General features: G+C 46.1%; 2 protein-coding genes across 3 annotated transcripts in view; both read left to right on the top strand.

The window, feature by feature from the left end:
* The window catches only part of rnf130 (ring finger protein 130), a 12964-nt gene extending 2327 nt beyond the window's left edge, over nt 1–10637 (top strand). Inside the window, exons 3-9 of the mRNA XM_034690742.1 lie at nt 4818–5009; nt 5446–5696; nt 6391–6462; nt 7324–7406; nt 7713–7809; nt 7895–8081; nt 8170–10637. Coding sequence (XP_034546633.1) covers nt 4818–5009; nt 5446–5696; nt 6391–6462; nt 7324–7406; nt 7713–7809; nt 7895–8081; nt 8170–8285 — 998 coding nt within the window. The 3' untranslated portion in view covers nt 8286–10637. The remainder of the gene's footprint in view (nt 1–4817; nt 5010–5445; nt 5697–6390; nt 6463–7323; nt 7407–7712; nt 7810–7894; nt 8082–8169) is intronic.
* Nucleotides 10638–11543: 906 nt separating this feature from the next.
* Nucleotides 11544–25667, top strand: LOC117817292 (TBC1 domain family member 9B). 2 transcript variants are annotated; one of them, XM_034689909.1, is made up of 21 exons: nt 11544–11800; nt 13678–13788; nt 14469–14587; nt 14664–14895; nt 15013–15271; nt 15385–15592; nt 15673–15870; nt 16038–16166; nt 16273–16423; nt 17626–17840; nt 17950–18067; nt 18180–18382; nt 18489–18571; nt 20778–20907; nt 21006–21173; nt 21268–21508; nt 21740–21805; nt 21909–21974; nt 23307–23351; nt 24468–24571; nt 24655–25667. In XM_034689909.1, the coding sequence occupies exons 1-21, from the start codon at nt 11683–11685 to the stop codon at nt 25246–25248; spliced, it is 3558 nt and encodes a 1185-aa protein (XP_034545800.1). In that variant the 5' UTR covers nt 11544–11682; the 3' UTR covers nt 25249–25667. The 2 variants fall into 2 exon arrangements, with proteins under 2 accessions (XP_034545800.1, XP_034545801.1); XM_034689910.1 differs by lacking the exons at nt 23307–23351; nt 24468–24571; nt 24655–25667 and adding an exon at nt 22983–23071.
* The last annotated feature ends 153 nt before the right edge of the window (nt 25668–25820 follow it).

Genomic DNA, 25820 nt, shown 5'->3' with positions numbered 1-25820 from the left:
CTTCATGTTTTTACAACATTAAAACACAATAACTGAACACGTCGTCCACAGAGGACAATCATCAATGAAGCGAAGACAACAGTCAGAAACAAATCAATAAAATTACAAATAGACAAGTGAATATATCCAAATATAAATAACATAAAGAAAGGTACACTGACATTAGTTTAAAGGCATTGTTGTCTACTATTCACAGACTGTAGTACAGACATCAAACTACAGGGGGCTGTAAACCCACGACACCAAACCAAACTTAGACCACTTTGTTAGATCAAATAAAAAGGGAGATCTTAACACGATTAAACCTGTAAATACACCTCCCAGACACTTAAAATAGAAGGGGGCGCTAACGAGCCTAAACGCTGGTTGTCACCCAACATTAGACAGAAGAAGAAGACGGCATTGAACAGCCAATCATGTCGCAGGGTGAGAGGTAGGCGGGGCTTAAAGAGGTTTGGAGTTGAATGTAAACACAGCTGAGACGAGCGACAGCGACACTGAAGAAAATTCAAAACCTAGCAGCTCAAAGCAGAGTCGTTAGTCTGACACTGTGTCGACTCTGCGTTAACTATTAACTTCATACACTTCATTAACTCTACTTTCAGGATGTGGGTAAAGGAAGAGCACAGAGACAACTTCTGCTGTGAACACGTTTAATGTCCACTGTGACCGTAGGACAACTGAACACTGAATAACCGTGATGCGTTCACTGTACTGTGGGACACAACATCACTCTAGCTGTAACCCTTAGTAATCTTAAAGGGGGGAGCACAACTCAAAACAACACTCTACTAAACTGATACACAGAATACAGTTTGCTATTTAACCCCTCCCCATAGGGGTTATTTTGAGCTACATGCTTGAAAGATTTTACGCATATTCATGGCATCAGGACGCACAAAAAAGCCTCTTGCACCCATATCCCAAACTCAACAGGAAGAGCGCCACCTAGCTTTGAACATGAAAAATGGCGTCAAAATAAGGGTGCATACTTTTGCTATTAACTTCTAGAGATTTTCTCCGATTCAGTCCAAACCAAGGGCAACCTGTAGTAGACACGTTGACGAGAAAAAATCATCAGAACAAATTTTGATCAGACTAAAATTGTGGGCGTGGCAGGCGTTGAGGCGGGGCATCAAACGCTCATACAGCTTTGAATGTGAAGAATGACGCCCAAATAAGGGTGCATACTTTTGAGAGCTCCTCCTAGAGTTTTTCTCTGATTCAGTCCAAACAAGGAACATTCTATAGCCGACATATTGACGATTACATTATTGTTAAAGGAATTCTGTTCAGACTAAAATTGTGGGCGTGGCACACTGTCAAGTTCGGAGGTTTTCTTGGCAATCTGCCAGAAAATTGGAACATTTGCACCACCTAAGCCAGTATATACTCTCAGATCTTGCTTTCACATCATGTAGTGGCAAATATCAGGCAGGGGTTTACATGTGGCGGCGGCTCGCGTAGGTGGAGGCCGCGGGTGTGCGAGGGCCCGTTCATCGCCGCTTGCAGCTTCAATTATTTGTTGTAAATGTAAATCAAATTATGGAAATAACTTCAATCTGAGAAAAATAAGAATCTACAAACTAAAACTTCACAAAAATCTCATCTTACATTAAAGACCTGCTTCCTGTTAGCAACGTCAGAAATTATGGATTCAAGAAGTTTATCAGAAAACTAAATCCAGATACAACAACAACAACTTTCACTCAGGAGCAAAAATCTGCATTTAAATTGAAATGAAATCATGATTTGATATTTATCGGGATAATTATTGATATCGACAGATATTAAATATTTTATTGTGATAATATCATTTTCAATATCGCCCAGCCCTAGTCCAGTGATCAGAGTAATGTATTTTCCCCATTCAGCCCTGTATAGGTCTAGTCGGTTTAATACACTAATTGAGTAAACCGAAGGCTAGATGGAGGGAGATCCACCATTTTCCATCCTCTAACCAGGACCACAACCCAGCATGATGGCTGTGTGAATCCATCTTGTGTGGGGTTCAGGGATCCCCCTTAAGGGTGTGTGATCCCCCAGTATGTATAGGCTTGGTAGATATGGGATGTTTTGCCCCACGACCAAAGTAATATTCTCATGAATGAATAGCATCCTACCCTGTGTAGTTTTGCAGGGCCCAATAAATCCTATTCAGAATATTGAATTGGATTAATCAGGTTCTTATCTCCCAAGAGGATTTTTTTAAGGGTTTTGCAAAATAGCACTCCATTCCTCCTCACTAACTGATGGATAGAGGTCAGTCTCCTGTATTGAGGCTCTTGTCTGTTCACCTCTTCAGTCCAGCAAAGACCAGTACTACTTTGAGGCTTGAAGTGTTTAAGATATCAGGACGTGAGAAGGTAAATTGAGGGTTTGGAACAGCCTGACTTAGTAAATGTCTAATTTGAAGATATCTCCAGAATATATTCTGAGGTAAATGATATTGCTCCTTTAGAATAGTGAAGGATTTAAGTGTTGATCTATCATACAGATCCTCCAGAGTCCTGATACCTTCTTCAGACCATATTGTCCAACAGAATGTTTACCTATGGCAAGTTTAGGATTGAACCAAAGCACCGCTGAAGGAAACGGGCAAGGATCCGACTTAAGAGCTGCAGACACTTTTTCTCCAAATCCACTGAAGATGTATGATGATGGTGTGAGTTTTATCTTTCTTTAGGTTACTGGGCAGAAATCAACCTAGGGTTAGGGTAAGTAGGAGGTTTGGAAAGCCCATCTTCCAGTTTGTCAGAACTGACACCCGGGGATTTGAAAACATTAGTCTAACCCAAGATATTAACCCCTCTCCAAATCCAAAGGCCTCCAAAGTGCTAAACAAGAAGGGCCATTCGACTTCTGAAATAGCAGCAGTGGGGGATGTTAATGAATCTCCTTATATGGTCAGAGAAGTTTCAGGAATGGATGAACCCCACCTGATCGGGGTCTAGGAGATGGGTGATCATTTTGTCTTATCTATTAGCTAAACCCTTTGCCAGAATATTCAGGTCCTGCCCGATCACTGATAAGGATCAGTGTTATCAGAGCCTCGTTGTATCCTCTAACTCTGACCTTATGAGGACAGACCAGCTGAATGACCGATCCCAGCTGATCCAGGCAGTTCTCAGGTGATCTCAACTGATCTCCGGGCTGATCCCTCAGCTGATATCTTGGCTGATCCCTCGGCTGATCTCCGGGCTGATCCCTCAGCTGATCTCCAGGCTGATCTCTGGGCTGATCCCTCAGCTGATCTCTTGCCTGATCCCAGGATTGATGAAATAGAGGAAGTGAAGCTGTTATAGATCTTTTTTATCTTTCATTGAACGATGAATGTAAACTTTGAAGTGACCTTTTTAAAGGAGAATGAGCCTCAGGACGATCTGTGGTTGACAAGAAGTGTGTCTGTCAACAAACGGATCAGATTACCGCTCTGTGATTGGATGATGCGTGCTGAAATGCACTCTGGGAGTCAAGTCCCCCTCGGACTTCACTAAAAGTTATCTTTCATTGGAAACAGTTTTTCCCTGTGTTGTAGAAGATTCAGGTTCAGAACAACATGTGAAGACGTGTTCAGAACATTCTGACTTTAAACGCCCACAGTCACTCCTGAAGAATGAGGGAGTGAACAGTCTGATCTGTGTGTGTGTGTGTGTGTGTGTGTGTGTGTGTGTGTGTGTGCAGTGTGTATCAGTGTGTATCAGTGTGTGTATCAGTGTGTATCAGTGTGTATCAGTATGTATCAGTGTGTATCAGTGTGTGTATCAGTGTGTATCAGTGTGTATCAGTATGTATCAGTGTGTATCAGTGTGTATCAGTGTGTGTATCAGTGTGTATCAGTATGTGTATCAGTGTGTATCAGTGTGTGTGTGTGATCTAGTGTTTAACGTGTTAATGTTTCTGTGAGGTGTTCAGGGACACTTGGCATGGTAGGATTACACATAAACAACCATCAGACAGTCTTCTGTGTGTGTGTGTGTGTGTGTGTGTGTGTGTGTGTGTGTGTGTGTGTGTGTGTGAGTGTGTGTGTGTGTGCGTGCAAGTGCATGCGTGTCTGTGTCAGAGGTCAGTGTCCCAAGATCTGAAGACACACACACACAAACAAACACACACACACATATACACACACACACACACACACACACAAACACACACACACACACACACACACACACACACACACACACACACACACAGACTCAAAATGATTGTTTCCATACCTCTGTGCTCAACCTACAAAAACTAAAACTGTATAAATGTAATACTTTAATTTCCTGTGTGTGTATGTGTGTGTGTCTGTCTGTCTGTGTGTGTGTGTGTGTGTGTGTAGTACATGGGCACTGCAGAGGTTTTCAGGCTGCGTTCAGGATGAAGGTCGAGCATCTCTGAGGTGTCAGGTTACAGTCAGACTTTAGAGGACACTGCAGAGCCAGAAATACACATGCACACACACACACACACACACACACACACACAGAGGACATTAAACACACACAACCCACATGAATAATGATTTTAACTTCTTGTAAATCTTTAATTTTAGTTTGATTAATTCATCAGATGTTCTTTATTCAGCGTGTCGAATCAAATTAAGTGAGGCTGAACCATGTTTTCAGCTCCGGCACCATTAGCCTAGCGGTCTAAGCATGAGCCTTTAGCCTAGTGGTCTAAACGTGCACCCTTAGACTAGTGGTCTAAATGTGCGCCATTAACCTGACGGTCCAAGCGTGCATAGAGGAGCACAGCAGTAAACGTGACATGAATGAAGGGTTAAATCAGCTGCCTGTAACCCTCTCTGCTCTCTGATGTCTCCTCAGTGGTGGACCGACAGGGCTGTGACCCAAACACACGCTTCCTGGTTCCTCCCCGTAACGTCCACTGGGTGGCGCTGCTTCAGAGAGGAAACTGCACCTTTAAGGAGAAGATCCTGAAGGCGGCGGCCTACAACGCCACGGCTGTCCTGATCTACAACAACTCCACCAACAAGACCGTGAAGATGGGCCACGAGGGTCAGTGAACGCAGCACGGGTCACATACCAGTTCATGTAGATACACATATTACCACACACACAACATTACACCCCCAAACCACTGGAAAGGGAGGCGCTAATGAGCCTTAAACGCTAGTTCCCACCCAACATTAAACAGAGGAAGAAGACAGCATTGAACAGCCAATCATGACGCAGGCTGAGAGGTAGGCGGGGCTTAAAGACCCTTGAAGCGAAATGTAAAATTTGCCTTTGAATTTCAAGGAAATAATGATTTGATATTTATCGTGATAATTATCGATATCGACTGATACAAAATATCTTTTCGCGATAATATAATTTGCAATATCGCCCAGGTCTAAATATATATATATATATACACACACGTATACACACACCTGCCTCTGGTCCTGGTCCTGACTCTGTTCCTGGTCCTTACCTGCCTCTGTTTGTGCAGGTACTGGCGACACGGTGGCGGTGATGATCACAGAGGCTTATGGGAAAGAGATCCTGGCTCACCTGGAGAGGAACCTAACGGTTCTGGTTTCGGTGGTGGCCGGGGATCGAGGTTCCTCTAAAAACATAAACCGAGGTTCTCTGGTCTTCGTCTCTATCTCCTTCATCGTCCTCCTCATCATTTCCTCGGCCTGGCTCATCTTTTACTTCATCCAGAAGATCCGCTACTCTAGCGCCCGCGACCGCAGCCAGGTAACAAGCTAATCCACCGCTACCACAGCTCAGAAGCTACTAAGCTAACACGGAGATAACATGCTATCATGGAGCCAGCATGCTAACATGGAGCTAGCATGCTAACATGGAGATAACATGCTAACATGGAGCTAATATGTCGTCTTGTTGTGATTAATGGTTTGTATGCATTGAGAAGAACCTGCTGAACATTAGTGAAACAGACCCCCCCCTTCCCCCCTCAGTGTAAAATGACCCTCCTCTCAGGACTCCGCCCCCCCCCCCCCTTCAGTGTAATATGACCCTCCTCTCAGGACTCCGCCCCTCCCCCTCCATCTGATGCCGATCAACCTTCAGGTCACCTCTCTGCAGTCACACTGTGAATACAGAGACCAGCTGAGGATGATGGGTCAGTTATACTGCAGTATGAAAGTTCTATAGCAGGAGTGTAGTGTAACACTATAACACTGCTGTGCAGGTGTGTCCCATAACACTGCTGTGCAGGTGTGTCCCACAGCACAGGTGTTAGAGTACAGGTCCTGAAAGTGACGAAGGTTTCACCCAGCAGCCCCGTCATGTTAGCCCAAACTACAGATCATAAATCAACAGACGTGTCTGTTACCGTTAATGTTAATCACCTTTAATGTTAATCATCTCCCAGATGCTCAGCAGTCTCATGTGCACATGTAACTTGTCCTCTGTCTTTGTCTCTCAGTGGCGTCTTGGTGACGCAGCAAAGAAAGCCATTGGGAAGCTTACCACAAGGACAGTGAAGAAAGGGGACAAGGTAACTTCCTGCATGTCTTATGTTCCACAAAGCTCCACCAGAGGGCGCTCTATCGTCCAGCCGAAGACACATAAATGTCCAACTAGAGACACTGTTACTTCCACCAGAAGACACTACATGAGGACATTGTAGTCTCCATATGAGGACATTGCAGTTTGCACATGAGGACATGTAGTCTCAGCATGAGGGCATTGTAGACTCCACATAAGGACATTGTAGACTCCACATGAGGACATTGTAGTCTCCACATGAAGACATTGCAGTCTCCACATGAGGACATTGTAGTCTCCACATGAGGACATTGTAGACTCCACATGAGGATATTATAGTCTCCACATGAGGACATTGTAGTCTCCACATGAGGATATTATAGTCTCCACAAGAGGACATTGTAGTTTCCACATGAGGATATTATAGTCTCCACAAGAGGACATTGTAGTTCCAACATGAGTACATTGCAGTTTGCACATGAGGACATGTAGTCTCAGCATGAGGGCATTGTAGACTCCACATGAGGACATTGTAATCTCCACATTAGGATATTGAATCCTCCACATGAGGACATTGTAGTCTCCACATGAGGACATTGTCGGGTCCACATAAGGACATTGTAGTCTCCACATGAGGAGACTGTAGTCTCCGAATGAAGACATTGTAGTGTGTCCACATTAGGACAGTGTAGTCTCCACATAAGGACATTGTAGGGTCCACATGAGGGCATTGTGATGTCCCCAGAAAAAAAACATGGTGGATCATGGAGGAGTAATTCTGTGTTTGTGTGTGTGTGTGTGTGTGTGTGTGTGTGTGTGTGTGTGTGTGTGTGTGTGTGTGTGTGTGTTTGTTTGTTTGTGTGTGTTTTAGGAGACTGATCCAGACTTTAATCACTGTGCTGTGTGTATCGAAGCGTATCAGCTGAACGACGTGGTCCGGATTCTGCCCTGCAAGTAAGTCTGACTGCTCGTTAGATGAGTTCCCTGATTTGCAGGCTGTCGGTCTCACAGTGAGAACTCAATCAGCAGAAAGGTGACACAGACCGGAGGGGTCTCTGCAGGTTTGGCCACTTCATGTAGTTTTGTCCCCTCCTCAGAAGTTGAGTCAGTTCTTTAGGTAAATACCTTAGCACAGGAGACCACATGTGGAATACCTCTCATGACCCCTCAGAACCACACTGATCCTTTAAATATTTGTTGTGTTTACCTGTGTGTATTTATTCTTGTATAACTTTGCTGATGATGTGTGTGTCTTGTCAGACATGTCTTCCATAAGGTGTGTGTGGACCCCTGGCTGAACGAGCACTGCACCTGTCCCATGTGCAAACTCAACATCCTGAAGGCTCTGGGCATCATGGTGAGTGGTAGCTGACATCATCACAGGAACCTAGCTGTGATTGGTCAAAACAGTCTGCCTCATTCCTTTCTCTGTCTGTCTTCAGACCAGCCTGCCCTGCGTAGATAGTGTGGTTTTGGACGTGGAACGCCTTGGTGTTAGTCAGTCCTCCAACAGCCAGAGGACGCCCCTCAATGACAGCAGTCAGCCATCCATTAGCCTGGAGCCACTCAGCCCCCCTCATCCGGAAGCTGCACCCAGAACACCTGCTGACATCACGATCTCTGTGACCAGTAAGAATGCAGATTCATAAAGAATCATACTTTGATTTGAAGGTCTTAACGTGTTCGTCTGAAACCATGTGCTCTGTGTTTCCGTCAGGCGGCGGCAGTCATTTCTTCAACAGGAACTCAATGTCTCCTCGCAGCGTCGTCTGTGAGATGGAGCTGCCCGACATCCAGGCCTCGCTCGACCTCTACGACGACAACAAGTCCTGAGGCTGTTGTCATGGTTAAGACCCCTTCCCATCACCATCACCTACACCTGCTGTGGATGGACGACCTTTTAAGGACGCAGAAGTGTTTCCTGTCCACAGGGAAGGGGGGGCGGGGGGTTGAAAACACAAACCTGGAGGAACTTTAAATATTATTTAATTCATCAGACTCCCTCAATCTGGATCCTGGACTCATTCTTGATCCTGGTCCCGAACTGGTTCCTAGACTCAGACTGGATCCTGACCTCAGTCTGGGTCTTGGACTCAGTCTGGTTCCTGGACTCAGTCTGGGTCCTGATCTTAGTCTGGGCTCTGGACTAAGTTTTGTCTCATCAGCTTGAATCTACCGTTGTCACTTTCCCAGGTGAAGACTGTTGGGAACGTGGAGTCTGTGTTCAGGACACATCGTTTAAAATTTGATAAAACAAATGATCCAGAGAACTCCAAATCCATCTATGACCATGAAACCAGAACCCGAACCAGTCTCCTCTAGCAAACCAGACACAAGGAGGAGTTTATAGAAACGTTCTGGAGTTCCTTAAAGTGCTCTTGTGTTCCTGGTTAACTAAGAACCAGGGATTGATCCTGAGTTTCTGATATGATTCCTTGAACGAGTCCTCAGAACCTTTAAGAATTCTGCAGTTCCTGAACTTTTAAATGGTTCCTGGGTTCCTAATGGGCTCCTAAGTTCTGAAAAAGTTCCTGAGTGCCTATAAAGTGTCGTAGTTCCTTAAAGTTCCCAGGTCCTGGAAATGTTTTGCGGAGATCCTGGACAGTGTTGTTGACCTTTTTTAAAGGTTCTCTGAGGGGTCATTAAATTCCTTAGTCCAGTTAAAGGTTCTTGAGCTCGAGGAACATTTTTCTGGAAAAGCTCTATAAGGGGTTCTTGGTTTTCTGTAAATGCTCCAAAGGTCCTGAAAAGATTCTAGAAACACCCTAAAGGTATTGAAATTTCTTAGGTCATCAGAGAACTTCCTGCTTCTTGTAAAAGGGTTCTTGGAAAAACTCTTGAAACATGAAAAGAACTATTGTTCCTGGGGGACGCCCTTGTACCTGGACCTTATGTGAGCCGAGTACTTCAGGGCTTGGACCTCTTCTACACTACAGATACTGCTAGTTTGGTCCCTCATCCATCATGATATCAGAACTGGGATCAGAGGTAAACCATCGACCTGGATCTGCTGGAAACCCTGGAAACCACAATCATGTAAACTCTAACAGTGTTAACTCGTCTGTAGCAAAAACAGTTCTGTTTCTGTGTAGAACAAAGACGACTGGAGCGGTCCACACCTTCAGGAAACCTTGGCTCTGTGTTTGATAGTGGGTGGAGTTCCTCGGGGGGGGGGCGTTTCGGGTCCCCTGCTCCTCGTATCAAAGCGGCTCTGTGTTTGATAGTGGATGGAGTTCCTCAGGGCGGCGTTTCGGGTCCCCTGCTCCTCGTATCAAAGCGGCTCCATGTTTGATAGTGGGTGGGGTTCCTCAGGGCGGCGTTTCGGGTCCCCTGCTCCTCGTATCAAAGCGGCTCTGTGTTTGATAGTGGGTGGGGTTCCTCAGGGCGGTGTTTCGGGTCCCCTGCTCCTCGTATCAAAGCGGCTCTGTGTTTGATAGTGGGTGGAGTTCCTCAGGGCGGCGTTTCGGGTCTAACCCCCAGTTTAACCCCTTGTTGTGTCTCCACTGTCAGAGAGAGAGGGAGTAGTTTTGCTCAGCAATGTTTTTAGCTTAACACAGATGCTGCTAACTGTTAGCGTATGTTCTTCAAAGAGTGAACTTTAACCTGCTATAGCATCAGGTAAGTCGTTAGCTTTTTAGCTCAGCAGCTAGTCAGCACAACTTCCTGTAGTTAGCTTGTTTAAATTCTAGTCATTATGTCTAAGGTTAATGTGTCTGTGAGCCAATCAGAAAGCTCCTGGAGTCAGGTGAGTCACTTCCTCTATGTCATAGACCCTCGCCCCTCAACATGAGCTACTGTTTGTTTCTTCATGTCTTAGTCTGTTACAGGAACTGACACACCTGCTCTGTTCTGATTGGCTCACAGGGTCCTCAGGTGTGATGCTAACAGATGCTAACAAGTGTGTATGCTGCAGAGTGCAAGGTTTCCTGGATTACGGACTGCCCCTTTAAAGTGTATAAACAGCTTGTGATTATAATCAGCCTCCTCAGTATTTAAACACACATACAACCTATAACCTGATCAATGTTAGCTCTGAGAGAGAGAGAGAGAGAGAGTGTGTGTGTGCGTGAGCGTGTGTGTGTGTACGTGTGAGTGAGAGTGTGTGTGTGTGTGTGTGTGTGTGTGTTGCTTCAGTTTAATGTGTCTGTTACTGCCTCAGCATTAAAGTGTCATTATTGCCTTTAACTTGGTGTCAGCTCATTATTATTACACACACACACTCTCACACACTTACAGACACACACTCTCACTCACAATCACACACACACTCTCACTCACACAATCACACACACACACACTCTCACACACACTCACTCACACTCTCTCACACACACACACACACACACACACACTCACACTCTCACTCACACACACACACACTCTTACACTCTTATACACTCACTCTCTCATTCACACACACTCTTACACACACTCTCAATCACACAATCACACACTCACACACACACACTCTCACACACAAACACACACACACATACACTCCTTACACACACACTCACACACTCTCACATACACACACTCAAACACACACACACACACTTACAGTCTCCCTCACACACACTCACACACTCTCTCACACATACACACACACTGACACACACTCTCACACACACTCACTCACTCTCACACACACACTCACACTCTCACTCACACACACACACACTCTTACACTCTTATACACTCACTCTCTCACTCACACACACTCTTACACACACTCTCAATCACACAATCACACACACTCACACACACACACTCTCACACACACACACAAACACACACACACATACACTCCTTACACACACACTCACACACTCTCACACATACACACACTCAAACACACACACACACACTTACAGTCTCCCTCACACACACTCACACACTCTCTCACACATACACACACACTCACACACACTCACACACTCTCTCACACATACACACACACTCACACACTCTCATGTTTAGGATTAGATTTTTTCACATTGTTATTAGAGTTAAATGTTTACATGTTGACAGATCGTCTTCCACTTAACAATGACGTAATGACGCAGCGTATACAGAGGGCGTGTCATTTGACGTCAGATCCGGAAGTGATGTGCAGTCAGCAGACTTGAAAACAACAGCTCGGCTCTCCTCTGTGATTACAGAGCTGCTCGGACTCCCCGGCCTTTCTCTCAGAGCTTCCCCGGCGGAGGAGCACAGGAGGCGGCCAGACATGTGGATCCACCCCGAGGAGGTGCTGCTGGCCGGGGCGCTGTGGGTGTCCGAAAGAGCCAACCCGTTCTTCATCCTGCAGAGGAGAAGGGGGCACGGCCGCGGGGGGGGACTGTCCGGTGAGTCCGCTACAGACCACTAGAGTCCACCACAGACTTCTGCAGTTCACTGCTAACTAAAATGATCCACTACAGACCACTACAGACTTCTACAGTTCACTAATAACTGAAATGATCCACTACAGACCACTACAGACCAATACAGACCACTACAGTTCACTGCTAACTAAAATGATCCACTACAGACCACTACAGACCACTACAGACTTCTACAGACTTCTACAGTTCACTGCTAACAAAATTGATCCACTAGAGACCACTACAGACCACTACAGACCATTACAGACCACTACAGACCACTACAGACCAATACAGACCACTACAGTTCACTGCTAACTAAAATGATCCACTACAGACCACTACAGACTACGACAGACTTCTACAGACTTCTACAGTTCATTGCTAACAAAATTGATCCACTACAGACCACTACAGACCACTACAGACTTCTACAGTTCACTGCTAACGAAAATGATCCACTACAGACCACAAGAGTCCACTACAGAGCACTACAGTTCACTGCTAACGAAAATGATCCACTACAGACCACAAGAGTCCACTACAGTTCACTGCTAACGAAAATGATCCACTACAGACCACAACAGTCCACTACAGTCCACTACAATAATCTACAGACCACTACAGACCACTACAGACCACTACAGGCTTCTACAGTTAACTGCTAACGAAAAGGATCCACTATAGACCATTACATCCGACTACAGACCATTACAGACCACTGCAGTCCACTACAGTCCACTACAAACAACAACAGACTTCTACAGTCGACAACAGACCACTGCAGTCCACTACAGACCTCTACAGTTCACTGCTAATGACAGTGATCATCTACAGTTCACTACATACTTCTACAGTCCACCACAGACCACTACAGACTTGTACAGTCCACTACAGTCCACTACAGACGTCTTCAGTCCACTACAGACTTCTACAGTCCACTACAGGCTTCTATAGTTCACTGCTAACGATAATGATCCACTACAGACCGCTACAGTCAACTACAGTCCGCTACAATCCACTACAGACTACTACAACTCACTACAGATGACTACAGACCACTAAAGTTCACTACAGACCACTAGAGTCGACTGCAGACTTCTACAGTTCACTGCTAACAATAGTGATCCATTACAGACCACTACAGTCCATTACAGTCCACAACAGACCACTAGAGTCCACTACAGACCGCCACAGAGAACTACAGTCCACGACAGTTCACTACATAATACTACAGTCCGCTACAGCTCACCACAGACCACTGCAGTCCACTACAGACCACTACAGACTTCTACAGTTCACTGGTAACAATAGTGATCTACTACAAACCACTACAGTCCACTACAGTCCATTACAGTCCACAACAGACCACAGCAGACCACTAGAGTCCACTACAGATAACTACAGTCCACTACATATGACTGCAGTCCACTTCAGTACACAACAGACCACTAGAGTCCACTGCAGACTTCTACAGTTCACTGCTAACATATATACAAAGTATGAATACTGACTATATGTCTCTATAGGTGTGTGTGTGTGTGTGTGTGTGTGTGTGTGTGTGTGTGTGTGTGTGTGTGTGTGCGCACAGAGATGTTCAGACCGTTAAACTGAACATGACTCATCTGGCCACTGCAGTGATGACATCATCAGTCAGCTGACAGGAAATGAGTTCTGACCCTGTCACATCAGCTGATCTGAAGTTCTCCTATTTACCAGACTCTGCAGGTCCTGGATCAAGATTCAGTTTTTAGGTGGTCTCTGGGGTCCCACAGTAAACAAACGTACTGTGACAACAACAAACAAATGACATAATCACATATGAAGTAATAAACTCACCTACGGGTTCACCTGTGCAGGTCTCCTGGTCGGGACTCTGGATGTGGTTCTGGACTCAAGTGCACGAGTGGCTCCCTACAGGATCCTGCTGCAGACGGCGGACTCTCAGGTGTACTGGAACATCGCCTGTGGTGAGTGTGTGTTTGTGTGTATAAGTGCTTTTGTGTGTATTTGTGTGTCTATATGTGTGCATGTGTGTGTGTGTGTGTGTCTGTGCATGTGCATGTGTGTGTGTGTGTGTGTGTATCTGTGAGTATGTGTGTGTATATGTGTTTATGTGTTTATGTGTGTATCAGGGTTTGTGTGTGTGTGTGTGTGTGTCTGTGCATGTGCGTGTGTCTGTGCATGTGCATGTGCATGTGTGTGTGTGTATCTGTGTGTATCTGTGTGTATATGTGTTTATGTGTTTATGTGTGTATCAGAGTTTGTGTGTGTGTGTGTGTGTGTCTGTGCATGTGCGTGTGTCTGTGCATGTGCATGTGTGTGTGTGTGTGTATCTGTGTGTATCTGTGTGTATCTGTGTGTATATGTGTTTATGTGTTTATGTGTGTATCAGGGTTTGTGTGTGTGTGTGTGTGTGTGTGTGTGTGTGTGTGTGTGTTTGTTTGTTTGTTTTTATGCGTGTTTGTGTGTGTGCGTGTGTATAAGTGTTTGTGTGTGTGTCTCCGTGTGTGTATATGTGTTTTTGTTTGTGTGTGTGTGTATAAGTGTGTGTGTGTGTGTGTGTGCATGTGTGTGTGTGTTTGTCTCTCCGTTTGTGTGTGTGTGTGTGTCTCCGTGTGTGTGTTTTACCCTGGGTTGTGTCTTGCAGGCTCGTCCAGGAAGGAGATCACGGAGCACTGGGATTGGCTGGAGACCAACCTGCTGCAGACCATCTCCATCTTCGACAGCGATGAAGACGTCACCACCTTCGTCAAGGGAAAGATCTCTGTACGTCACTTCCTGTCTCGCCATCATTGGAGGCACGTAGTGTGATGCTGTCACTAAGTGATGTCACTTCCTGTAGGGCATGATAGCTGAGGAGAACCGTCTGAACCAGGCGGAGGAGCAGGAGGAGGATTGTGGGAAGTTTCGAGAGGCGGAGCTGAAGATGAGGAGGCTGTTCGGGATGCCTGATGAAGAGAAGCTGGTGAATTATTACTCCTGCAGCTACTGGAAGGGCCGCGTGCCCCGCCAGGGCTGGCTCTACCTGTCCGTCAACCACCTGTGCTTCTACTCCTTCCTGCTGGGCAAGGAGGGTATGACCAGCCAATCACAGGCCAGAGTTTCATGATGTCATTAGTGTCCTCTTGGTCTGAGCGTTCTTTGTTTATTCGATGTTTGTGTGTATGACCCCGCCCCCCCCCCCCCCGCAGTGACCCTGGTGGTGCAGTGGACTGAGGTGACCCAGCTGGAGAAGAACGCCACCCTGGTGTTTCCGGAGAGCGTTCGAGTGAGCACGCGTCACACAGAACATTTCTTCTCCATGTTCCTGAACATCAACGACACCTTCAAGCTCATGGAGCAGCTCGCCAACATCGCCATGCGCCAGCTGCTCGACAACGAGGCGTTCGCTGCCGATCGCTCGCTGCCCAAACCCAGCAAGACGCTGAAGAACGTCTCTGCGCTGAAGAGGTCTCACTCTGGTCACATGACCACACTGATTAATATTCATGTTTCATTAATGATGCATTTCTGATCTATGAGGCAGGATGACCTTTGACCTGATCAGCTGTTTCCTGTTGCAGGGACTTCGACGCCCGGGCAAAGAATGAGCGTTATCGGACGATGTTCCGGCTGACGCAGGACGAGCGTCTGGACGGACACACGGACTGCACGCTGTGGACGCCGTTCGCCAAGATGCACGTGGTCGGTCAGCTGTTCATCTCCAACAACTACATCTGTTTCAACAGCCGAGAGGAGGACCTGTGTCAGCTGATCATCCCGCTCAGAGAGGTAACCACTGCGCAGCTAACGGGCTACAGGGAACAGGCTAACAGCTAACAGTTTTTTACCCATCATCCTTTGCTCCACAGGTGTCCATTGTGGAGAAGGCAGACAGCAGCAGTGTACTGCCGTGTCCAGTCTCCATCAGCACCAAGAACAAGATGAACTTCCTGTTCGCCAACCTCAAAGACAGAGACTTCCTGGTTCAACGCATCTCTGACTTCCTGCAGCGAACGCCCGACAGCTCATGGGGTGACGTCAGCCCGCTGTCTCTGATTGGTCACTCGGTGTGTCACTCATTAACATGCTTACTCTCTCTTCACTGTGTTATGCTGCCACCCTGTGTCTGAGAGGGGAAACAGCAACTTCCTGTCTCCTGGTTTCAGACCTGATCTGACAGGAAGTAGAATTCTTACAATGTTTGAGTTCTACTGGTGTGTTTTATTGTCCTCAGGCGTCTCCATCTGCAGCGTCTGACTCCGCCCACAAGGGGCAACATTTCCACCCTGGTCTTCCCACAGTCAGCCAGGGTCTGCTGCAGCTCTACCACAAAGACGCCCCCGAGGACCTGGGACCAAAAGCCGTGAGTACTTGAACTGTAGGGGACCATATGGTACCATGTAGTGCTGGTTCTGTTGCTCACACTGTGGTATACCCCCCCCCCCCCACTGCCATCGTCCCGCCGGCAGATGAAGGAGAAGATGAAGGAGGAGGCGTGGAACATCCACTTCTCAGAATTTGGTCGTGGGGTCTGCATGTACAGAACCTCCAGAACCCGAGAACTGGTCCTCAACGGGATCCCAGAACGCCTGCGAGGAGAGCTGTGGCTACTGTTCTCCGGTCTGTTAATTGATTCACTCATTCATTCATTGACCAATTAATTAATTTATTCATTTATCTGTTCATCCAATCAGTAATTCATTCATTCATTCATTCGGTAATTCAGTAATTCATCCAATCAGTAATTCATCAAATCAGGAATTCATCCATTCATTCATTAATTCATACATTCATTAATTCATCCAATCACTTATTAATCCATTCATTAATTCATTTTTATGTTCATCCATTCATTCATCAACGAATTTATCCATTCACCCAATCAGTAATTCATCCATTCATTCATAAATGTATCCATTCATTCATTCACTCATCCATTCATTTTTTCATCCAATCAGTAACTCATCAATTCATTCAGCCATTCATCTAATCAGCAGTTCATTCATTCATTCATCTAATCAGTAATTCATCCATCCATTCATTCACTCACCCATTCATTAATTCATCCCTTCATCCAATCAGTAATTCATCATTAATTTATCCATGCATCCATTCATTCATTCATTCATTCATTCATTCATTCATGTATTCATCCATTCATTCATTTTACCCATTCATAAACTCATCCATTCATCCAATCAGTAATTCATCCATTCATTCATAAATTTATCCATTCATTCATTCATTCATTCACTCATCCATTCATTTTTTCATCCAATCAGTAACTCATCAATTCTTTCATCCATTCATTCACTCACTCACTCACGCATTCATTAATTCATCCCTTCATCCAATCTTTAATTCATCATTAATTTATCCATTCATTCATTCATTCATTCAGCCATTCATTCATTCAGCCATTCATTTAATCAGCAGTACATTCATTCATTCATTAACCCATACATTCATCTAATCAGTAATTCATCCATTCATTCACTCACCCATTCATTAATTCATCCCTTCATCCAATCAGTAATTCATCATTAATTTATCCATGCATCCATCCATCCATTCATTCATTCATTCATGTATTCATCCATTCATTCATTTACCCATTCATAAATTCATCCATTCATCCAATTATTAATTCATCCATTCATTCTGCCATTAATTCATCCCATCAGGAATTCATTCATGTATTTATCCATTAATTAATTAATTAATCCATTCATTCATTAATCCATCAATTCATCCAAACCGTCATCCATCCATCCATGAGCAGGTGAACTTTCATGTGCTCACCTGTCCACCTGTGTCTTCAGGTGCACAGAATGAGATGGCGGCTCACCCTGGTTACTATGGCGACCTGGTGGAGCAGGCGATGGGGCTGTGCTCATTGGCGACCGAGGAGATCGAGCGCGACCTTCACCGCTCCATGCCGGAGCACCGCGCCTTCCAGAACGAGACCGGCATCGCAGCACTGCGCCGCGTCCTCACCGCCTACGCCCACCGCAACCCGGGCATCGGGTACTGTCAGGTGGGTCCAGCAGCCCGCGTCTCAGGGTCCTTAGTTTATGATGTTTATAAACCGGACGATGAAAGAGTGAAACACCGATAATCAATAAAGACGATGTGTTCCCCTCCAGGCCATGAACATCGTCACCTCTGTGCTGCTGCTCTACTGTCCAGAGGAGGACGCTTTCTGGCTGCTGGTGGCGCTGTGTGAGCGGATGCTGCCAGACTACTACAACACCAGAGTCGTAGGTCAGTATCAAGTCCCTGACGGGTCCCTACAGAGTCCAGCAGCAGTTTCAGCAGCTGGATCCTCTTCATTTAGGCGGGTTTTCAGCAGCTGTTGATGTTTGTCGTCCTGCAGGAGCTCTGGTGGATCAGGGGGTGTTTGAGGAGCTGACCCGGGCCTTCCTCCCTCTGCTGTACGAACACATGCAGGAGCTGGGAGTCATTTCCACCATCAGCCTGTCCTGGTTCCTCACACTCTTCCTGTCTGTGATGCCCTTCGACAGCGCCGTCCTATTGGTCGACTGCTTTTTCTACGAAGGCATCAAGGTCATCTTCCAGGTAAGGAACATCAAGTAGAGACAGAGGAGGGAGCAGATCATCACAGTCTGTCCTCCGCACCTGTCTCATCAGTGATTAACACTCCTGCCTGTGATTCTACCTGCAGGTGGCGCTAGCTGTTCTTCATGACAACATGGATGCCCTGCTGTCCTGTAGCGACGAGGGGGAGGCCATGACCATCCTGGGCAGGTACGAGTTCAGACTTCAATCTAGACTTGAGTTCTGGTTATAGTCTGGATCACAGGTTCACACTGAGGGTACTCTACCAATCAGAAACCTTCAGCACTACAGGCCCCGCCCCCAAAGTTCATGGACCTTTGAAAAGCACCCACCCACCAAGCAGGAACTTTAATTTTTTGGGATTGGGACTTTTCTGCCTTTATCCAGAGAGAACGGGACGGTTTGTAGAGCAGGACACAGGAAGGACCATAGCCTCTGTACACGGGGCAAGAAACTGAACACCAAGTCCAAACCAGGGCCCTCAGGAGGGACTTTTCAGCAACCCTGGAGTTACTAAAGGCGTTTTTCTACCAGAGGAACTTTACCCCTGAACTACGTGTGTTTCGACCGGTGGACCCAGGGTCTAAATTTAGTTCAGGGGTAGATAATCTCCCCCTAAAAAGCCCCTGCTAGGGGGGTAGTACTTTTCAAAGGTCCCGGGACTTTCAGGGGGCGGGGCCTGCAATGCTGAACGTGTCTGATTGGTAGATTAACCTCAGTGTTTTTATTCCTCCCTCCATCCACAATAACATCACACACATCTGTGATTCACTTGATTTCTCTTTCTTTCATTAGTTTTTATTTGTTCTATCTTTTTTGTATGTGTGTGTACTTTTCAAAAGAAGAAGCTGTGATTCTCCGGGGCAACTTTTTTGCCAAATTTTATTTTTCATTTTGTTTTTGCCAAAAAAAAAATTTCAGAGGACCAATTTGACCAAAAAAATTTGACAAAAGAAAATTTGAAAAAAAAAATGTACCCAAAAAATTTTTTAGATTTTTTTTTCTTTAAAATTTTAATTTTTCAAAAAAAATTAAATTTAAAAAAAAAAAAATGTCAAATTTTTTTTTTCAAAATGTTTTCTTCAAAATTTTAATTTTTCAAAAAAAAGAAATCTTAAAAAAATTTTTGGGTACATTTTTTTTTTCAAATTTTTTGGGTCAAATTTTTCAAAAAACCATTCCCAGTCATTGTTTTTTCCATCTGTGATTCACTTGATTTCTCTTTCTTTCATTAGTTTTTATTTGTTCTATCTTTTTTGTATGTGTGTGTACTTTTCAAAAGAAGAAGCTGGGATTCTCTTGATTTAGCAGCTTGTAACAGTAGTCTTCTCTCAGCCCACCGTGAATGCGTCTCTCCTCCCGGTGTTCCGGTTTTAAAAGTGACCCTGTAAACTGGAGACCTTCAGCTGAACGTGTCAGTGTTTGTGGAGTTTACACGGCTGTTGAAACACAGAGGGAGTTCCTGGGAATGCAAACTAGTTTAGTTTTTATTAAGATTTCAAAATATCCTCATCAGATATTTAATGATGGTCTAAAGACGTTTATGAGGGATGCATCCGGCTGAGAGTCTCCAGTTAACAGGGTCGCTGTTTAAACCAAAACACCGGCCCATCTCTGCGATCACGGCTTTTTGAGTTCAAAAGGATTTTAAAGCCGTGTTGAAACGTCTTTGCTACTCGCGCTTATCTCCTCTCACGTGTTGATTCAGTGAATCCATCTGTGATGAAATATAGCACCATCTAAAACAGACCAGCTGAGTCTCTTCATGCTAACAGGCTAACTGTTGTGTTGCTCATAATGATACCTGCCTGTCCGTCTGCTTCTATGGTGTCATCTGTGATGAATGGCATTCCTCTTTGTTTTACTGCCCTCTACTGGTCTGGTGGTGTAGTGCATTTACTTTTTCCCCTCCATACGTCACTGGCCTGATTTACACAATCTACCCGGGACTTCAGCCCGCGGCCGAAACGCAGACAACAATGGGGGCACAGGAACCTTTTAGTTCAGGGTAAAGTAGTTCTGGGGGCTAAAAGACCCCGGAACTCTTGGTCGAAATGCACCGTAGGTCCAGATGCCATTGCCTGTTCTCTGTGCCCTTTATTGTCCTGGGTATATGATCTTGAATCAGCCAACTAGTCTGACTTTACGGACTCAAACCTGATCCTGTCCCCCATGAGTAACACAAACAGGCTTCAGTCAGGCAGGATGGAGGTCACACCCAGACGTCCGCCTGACTGGTGCACTCGGCCCAAGGTGTCTGCTGCTCCCTGTATTACTCTGAAGGCAGACCTGCAGGTCCTGGTCCACAGAGTCCAGGTTCAGTTCTCTGTTAACCATGTGTTTAAGATTAAAAGTGTGTGTGTGTGCGTGTGCATGTGCGTGTGCGTGTGTGTAGGTACCTGGATAACGTAGTAAACAAGCAGACAGTGGCTCCGCCCATTCCTCACCTGCACGCCCTGCTGACGAGCGGAGATGAACCGCCCCCTGAGATCGACGTGTTTGACCTCATCAAGGCGTCCTACGAGGTGAGGCAGAGCTCGGTCACTTGACCGCCCCCCGGTCACATGACGGGATGACTCGTGGACTCGTGTTTATTTATCTGTGCTTCTTCTTCACTGGTCAGAAATTCGGCACCCTGCGATCTGATGTCATCGAGCAGATGAGGTTCAAGCAGAGGTTAAAGGTCATTCAGTCGCTGGAGGACACGGCCAAGAGGAGCGTGGTGAGAGCGATGATGACGGAGTCGGCTTTTAGTATTGAGGAGCTGGAAGAGCTGTACTGTCTCTTTAAGGTCAGAATAAACAGTGTTTGAAAAAGGGGGCGGGGTCAGTCCCACAGAGTGTAACCTCACCATCATCATCCTCTTCTTCTTCTTCCTGTTTCAGTCCAAACACATGACCAGCTGTTATTGGGGGTCCAGTAGCTCAGCTGCAGACCGCCATGATCCCAGTCTGCCCTACCTGGAGCAGTACCGCATAGACCCCGCACAATTCAGTGAGCTGTTCACGGCCCTCGCACCTTGGATCTGTGGAGGCCACACCCACACACTGTCAGCTCGCGTCTTCAGACTTCTGGACCAGAACCAGGACGGGCTGGTCAACTTCAAAGAGTTTATCACTGGACTCAGTAAGTCCAGATCCTAAACTGCACACACACTCCCTGAGGTCTTTGTGTCTGTGCTGGTCTGTGGCCGTCTGTGCAGGTCTATGACAGTCTGTGCAGGTCTGTGACAGTCTGTGCAGGTCTGTGACAGTCTGTGCCAGTCTGTAGCAGTCTGTGCTGGTCTGTGCTGGTCTATGCTGGTCTGTGCAGGTCTGTGTTAGTGTTCCTCTCAGTGTGTATTTTCTGTGTGTGCAGGTGGGATGTATCACGGAGACATGACTGAGAAACTGAAGCTTTTGTACAAGCTCCACCTCCCACCAGGTAAACTCACCTCCGTTTTCTTGATAGAGAAGAACCTGTATTTAGGCCCCGCCCACCGGCCTTCACTAAGGTTGTTTGTTTGTTTGTTTGTTGTGTGTTGCAGCTTTGTGTCCAGAGGAGGCAGAGTCTGCTCTAGAGGCCACAAACTTCTTCACTGAGGATGCCCGAGGTAGAGTCCTTTAAACACCTGAACCGTGCTGCAACCGTCTCAAGCTCTCATTCTCAGTCTGCTCTGTCTCAAGCTCTCATTCTCAGTCTGCTCTGTCTCAAGCTCTCATTCTCAGTCTGCTCTGTCTCAAGCTCTCATTCTCAGTCTGCTCTGTCTCAAGCTCTCATTCTCAGTCTGCTCTGTCTCAAGCTCTCATTCTGTCTGCTCTGTCTCAAGCTCTCATTCTCAGTCTGCTCCGTCTCAAGCTCTCATTCTCAGTCTGCTCTGTCTCAAGCTCTCATTCTCAGTCTGCTCTGTCTCAAGCTCTCATTCCCAGTCTGCTCTGTCTCAAGCTCTCATTCTCAGTCTGCTCTGTCTCAAGCTCTCATTCTCAGTCTGCTCTGTCTCAAGCTCTCATTCCCAGTCTGCTCTGTCTCAAGCTCTCATTCTCAGTCTGCTCCGTCTCAAGCTCTCATTCTCAGTCTGCTCTGTCTCAAGCTCTCATTCTCAGTCTGCTCTGTCTCAAGCTAAGATAATGATCCCTGATCACATCTGAGCTGTCAGTCAGGTGACCTTAGATTGATCACGCTCTGACAGCAGAGCTCAGAGGAGCCTTACAGAGACTTCACATTAAATCTGCTGCTCAGGTTAAAACCTGATTTAAACACTTTTCCTCTCATACTCTGCCTGACCTCCACTCATCTTTTACTTCTTCTTCTCCACATCCCTGTCTTCTTCTTCTTCTTCTTCTTCTTCTTCTTCTTCTTCTTCTTCTTCTTCTTCTTCTTCTTCTTCTTCTTCTTCTTCTTCTTCTTCTTCTTCTTCTTCTTCTTCTTCTTCTTCTTCTTCTTCTTCTTCTTCTTCTTCTTCTTCTTCTTCTTCAACTTCTTCTTCTTCAACTTCTTCTTCTTCTTCTTCTTCTTCTTCAACTTCTTCTTCAACTTCTTCTTCAACTTCTTCTTCCTTCTCTGTATTCCTTTACCTGCTTCTTCTTCTACTCCTTCTTCTTCTCTTCCTATTTCCTTCCAGAATCTTACTTCCTGTCTGATCCGGACTCTTCAGGGCAGCAGGAAGTGACCTCAGGTTGGTGTCTTCCTCTGTAATCTGACGCCATTTAATGTGAAACACATTGCGTCTGAAGCTCCGCCCACTGCAGCGATTTCACAACACGTGTCATCAAATATGTGTGACATCATTTCCCTACCTGTTCACCTGTTCAGCTGTATTACCTGATGATGATGATGATGGTGATGAAGATGAAGATGATGAAGATGAAGATGATGAAGATGATGATGATGATGATGATGATGATGATGATGATGATGATGAAAATGGCTTCTTGTCTGTGTGTAGGTGAGGAGAGGAAGGATGGATGCAGAGACTGTGAGGATAAGAAAGGTAAATGGTGATGTAACAATCAATCAACCTTTATTTATATAATCCCAACAAACGTTCTCCTCAGACTCTCTCCATACAGAGCAGGTCTAGACCGTACTCTATGTTCTATTATTAACAAAGACCCAACATCAAGACCGGATCAGATCCAGTCCCATCTTACTGATAGGACTCAGTCTGATCTCATCTTAATCCACCATGAGCAGAGCACTTTGCAGCATTTAGCAAGTTACAGTGGCAAGGACAAACTTCCTTTAACAGGCAGAAACCTCCAGCAGGACCAGACTCATGTTAGACACACATCTGCTGAGACTGTGTTGGAGAGAGGGATAGAGGGAGATGAAGAGAGAGAGAGAGATGATAGTGGGGAGACAGATAGTAGTAGTTGTAGCAGCTGGAGTCTGGCACGTCCACAGCAGCAGAGATCCAGAGGAACCTACGAGACAAGGGAGCTCAGGGACTCCAGAAAGGTCTATGAAAAGAGAGAAGAGAGGGAGACCAGAAGAAAGAAAAAGAGGAGAATAAGTTGTGAAGGAATGACAGAAGAACAAAGAGAGAAAGAAAGAAGACAAGAATGGCAGGAAAAATGAATGATATGAAAAAAGGAAGACAGAAGAAAAGAGAGAAGTGAAGAAAGAAAGGAATGAAAGGAAAAGGAGTGAAAGAGAGAAAGAAAGAACGAAAGAAAGAAAGTAGAACAGAATGGTTAGTAACTTTAATGGGACAGGAAGAGTTAAAGTGAGAGACAGGCAGAGAGAGAGAGAAAGACAGGATCCCAGTGTGTCAGTCTAAGCCTATAGCAGCATAAGTAAGACCTGGTCCAAGCCTGATCCAGCTCTAACTATAAGCTTTATCAAAAAGGAAAGTTTGAAGCCTACTCTTAAAAGTAGAGAGGGTGTCTGCCTCCCGGACCCTGACTGGTAGAAGATTCCAAAGGAGAGGGGCCTGATAACTGAAGGCTCTACCTCCCATACTACTTTTAGAGACTTTAGGTACGATGAGCAGGCCTGCATGTTGGGAGTGTAGTGTTCGGTCGCACTGAGCTGTCTCTGAGTCAAATCATTCAGCACAGGTCAGCAAGGTAGATGTCAACACCTCTGACCTCTGACCCTTATGTAGTTTCAGAGGACCGTGTGAAGGACTACAGGTACTACCTGAGGATGTGGGCTAAAGAAAAAGAACCAAAGACAGAAACCATCAAAGACCTGCCGAGGATGAACCAGGTAAGCAGGACCTTACCTGTGTCTCACCTGTCTCCCTCTCACCTGTGTCTCACCTGTCCTACCTGTCTCCCCTGCGTCCTCAGGAGCAGTTCATCGACCTGTGTAAGACCTTGTATAACATGTTCAGCGAGGAGCCTCTGGAGCAGCAGCTCTATCACTCCATCGCCACGGTGGCCAGCCTGCTGCTGCGGATCGGAGAGGTCGGTAAGAAGTTCAACAACGGCAGTAAGAGGACGGAGCCCGCCGCACAGGCCCCGCCCCCTGAGCCTGCAGAGGAGGAGGAAGGGGGGTCGGCTGAGTCTCAGGTGTGCCGGGCTCTGGCAGAGGCTCAGCTGGAGCCGGCAGCTCTGCCGGCATCCGATGAGGAGACCAAAGACGACACGTCCGTCTCGTCGTACTCAGTGGTGAGTTCCGGCTCGCTGCAGTGCGAGGACATTGCCGACGACACTGTGCTGGTCGGGGACGGTGGGCAGAGGCCGGGCAGCGTGCTGGATGTGGACTGGTCCATCACTTTTGAGCAGGTTTTGGCCTCGCTGCTGACGGAGCCGCCGCTCGTCGACTACTTCGAGAGGAAGAGGGACATCCAGAGCAAGATGGCGGCCTGCAAGGCCCAGCGAGCTGTGGAGCGTCAGACCAGCTCCACCTCTGACCATGAACTGGCTCAGCACTCTGTGTGACCTCCTGATCCACACCTGTCCAGGTATCAGACTGAAGAGCAGGTTAGATGGTTGAGGAGGTAGAGAGCAGTGACTTGGTCTCTTTGATACTTTGAGAACAACGATTCTTTAAAACGACTGAATGAAGAGCTCTAACTGTTTATTAATCACAAAGTATTATTACTCTTACGTATTTCTCCCAGGTGACTTCACACCTGCAGACTTTTATTGTGACGTCACTGAAGCCTTGTTTGTCCGATGCCTTTCTGATGACATCACATCTATTTACTTCCTGTTTACGCCGTGATGTCAGCAGACGTTTTTATCGTGTTTATTCTCCTCTGTTGTCTGAATTTATTCATGAATCTGATTTTTAATCTAAAAGTGTTGGTCAGTACTTGATCTGTTATCTGTTGTCTAATAAAAAAGGTGACATTTCTTCTTCTGGTTTGATCTTTATTGTTGATTAGTGACAAAATAAAGCTCTTTTCTTTGTGTTTGTCTGTTTGTTTTTGTGTTTGTTTGAGTGTTGTTCCCCTCCGGGCCGCAGGGGGCGCTGGTGTCCCCTATGAAACGTACAGTTCCGCTGTGAC

This window comes from Notolabrus celidotus, chromosome 8, assembly GCF_009762535.1.
Source record: "Notolabrus celidotus isolate fNotCel1 chromosome 8, fNotCel1.pri, whole genome shotgun sequence".
In the NCBI taxonomy this organism is placed as follows: Eukaryota; Metazoa; Chordata; class Actinopteri; order Labriformes; family Labridae; genus Notolabrus; species Notolabrus celidotus.
The sequence above is the reverse complement of the archived record's forward strand: the minus strand, read 5'-3'. Positions and strand labels throughout refer to the sequence as shown.

Coding starts and splice junctions, on each gene's coding strand:
- LOC117817292 (XM_034689909.1), top strand. CDS start 11,683: ATGTGGATCCACCCCGAGGAGGTGCTGCTGGCCGGGGCGCTGTGGGTG. Junction 15,871..16,037: donor TGTCTCTGATTGGTCACTCG/GTGTGTCACTCA, acceptor TATTGTCCTCAG/GCGTCTCCATCTGCAGCGTC. Junction 20,908..21,005: donor TCATCAAGGCGTCCTACGAG/GTGAGGCAGAGC, acceptor TTCACTGGTCAG/AAATTCGGCACCCTGCGATC.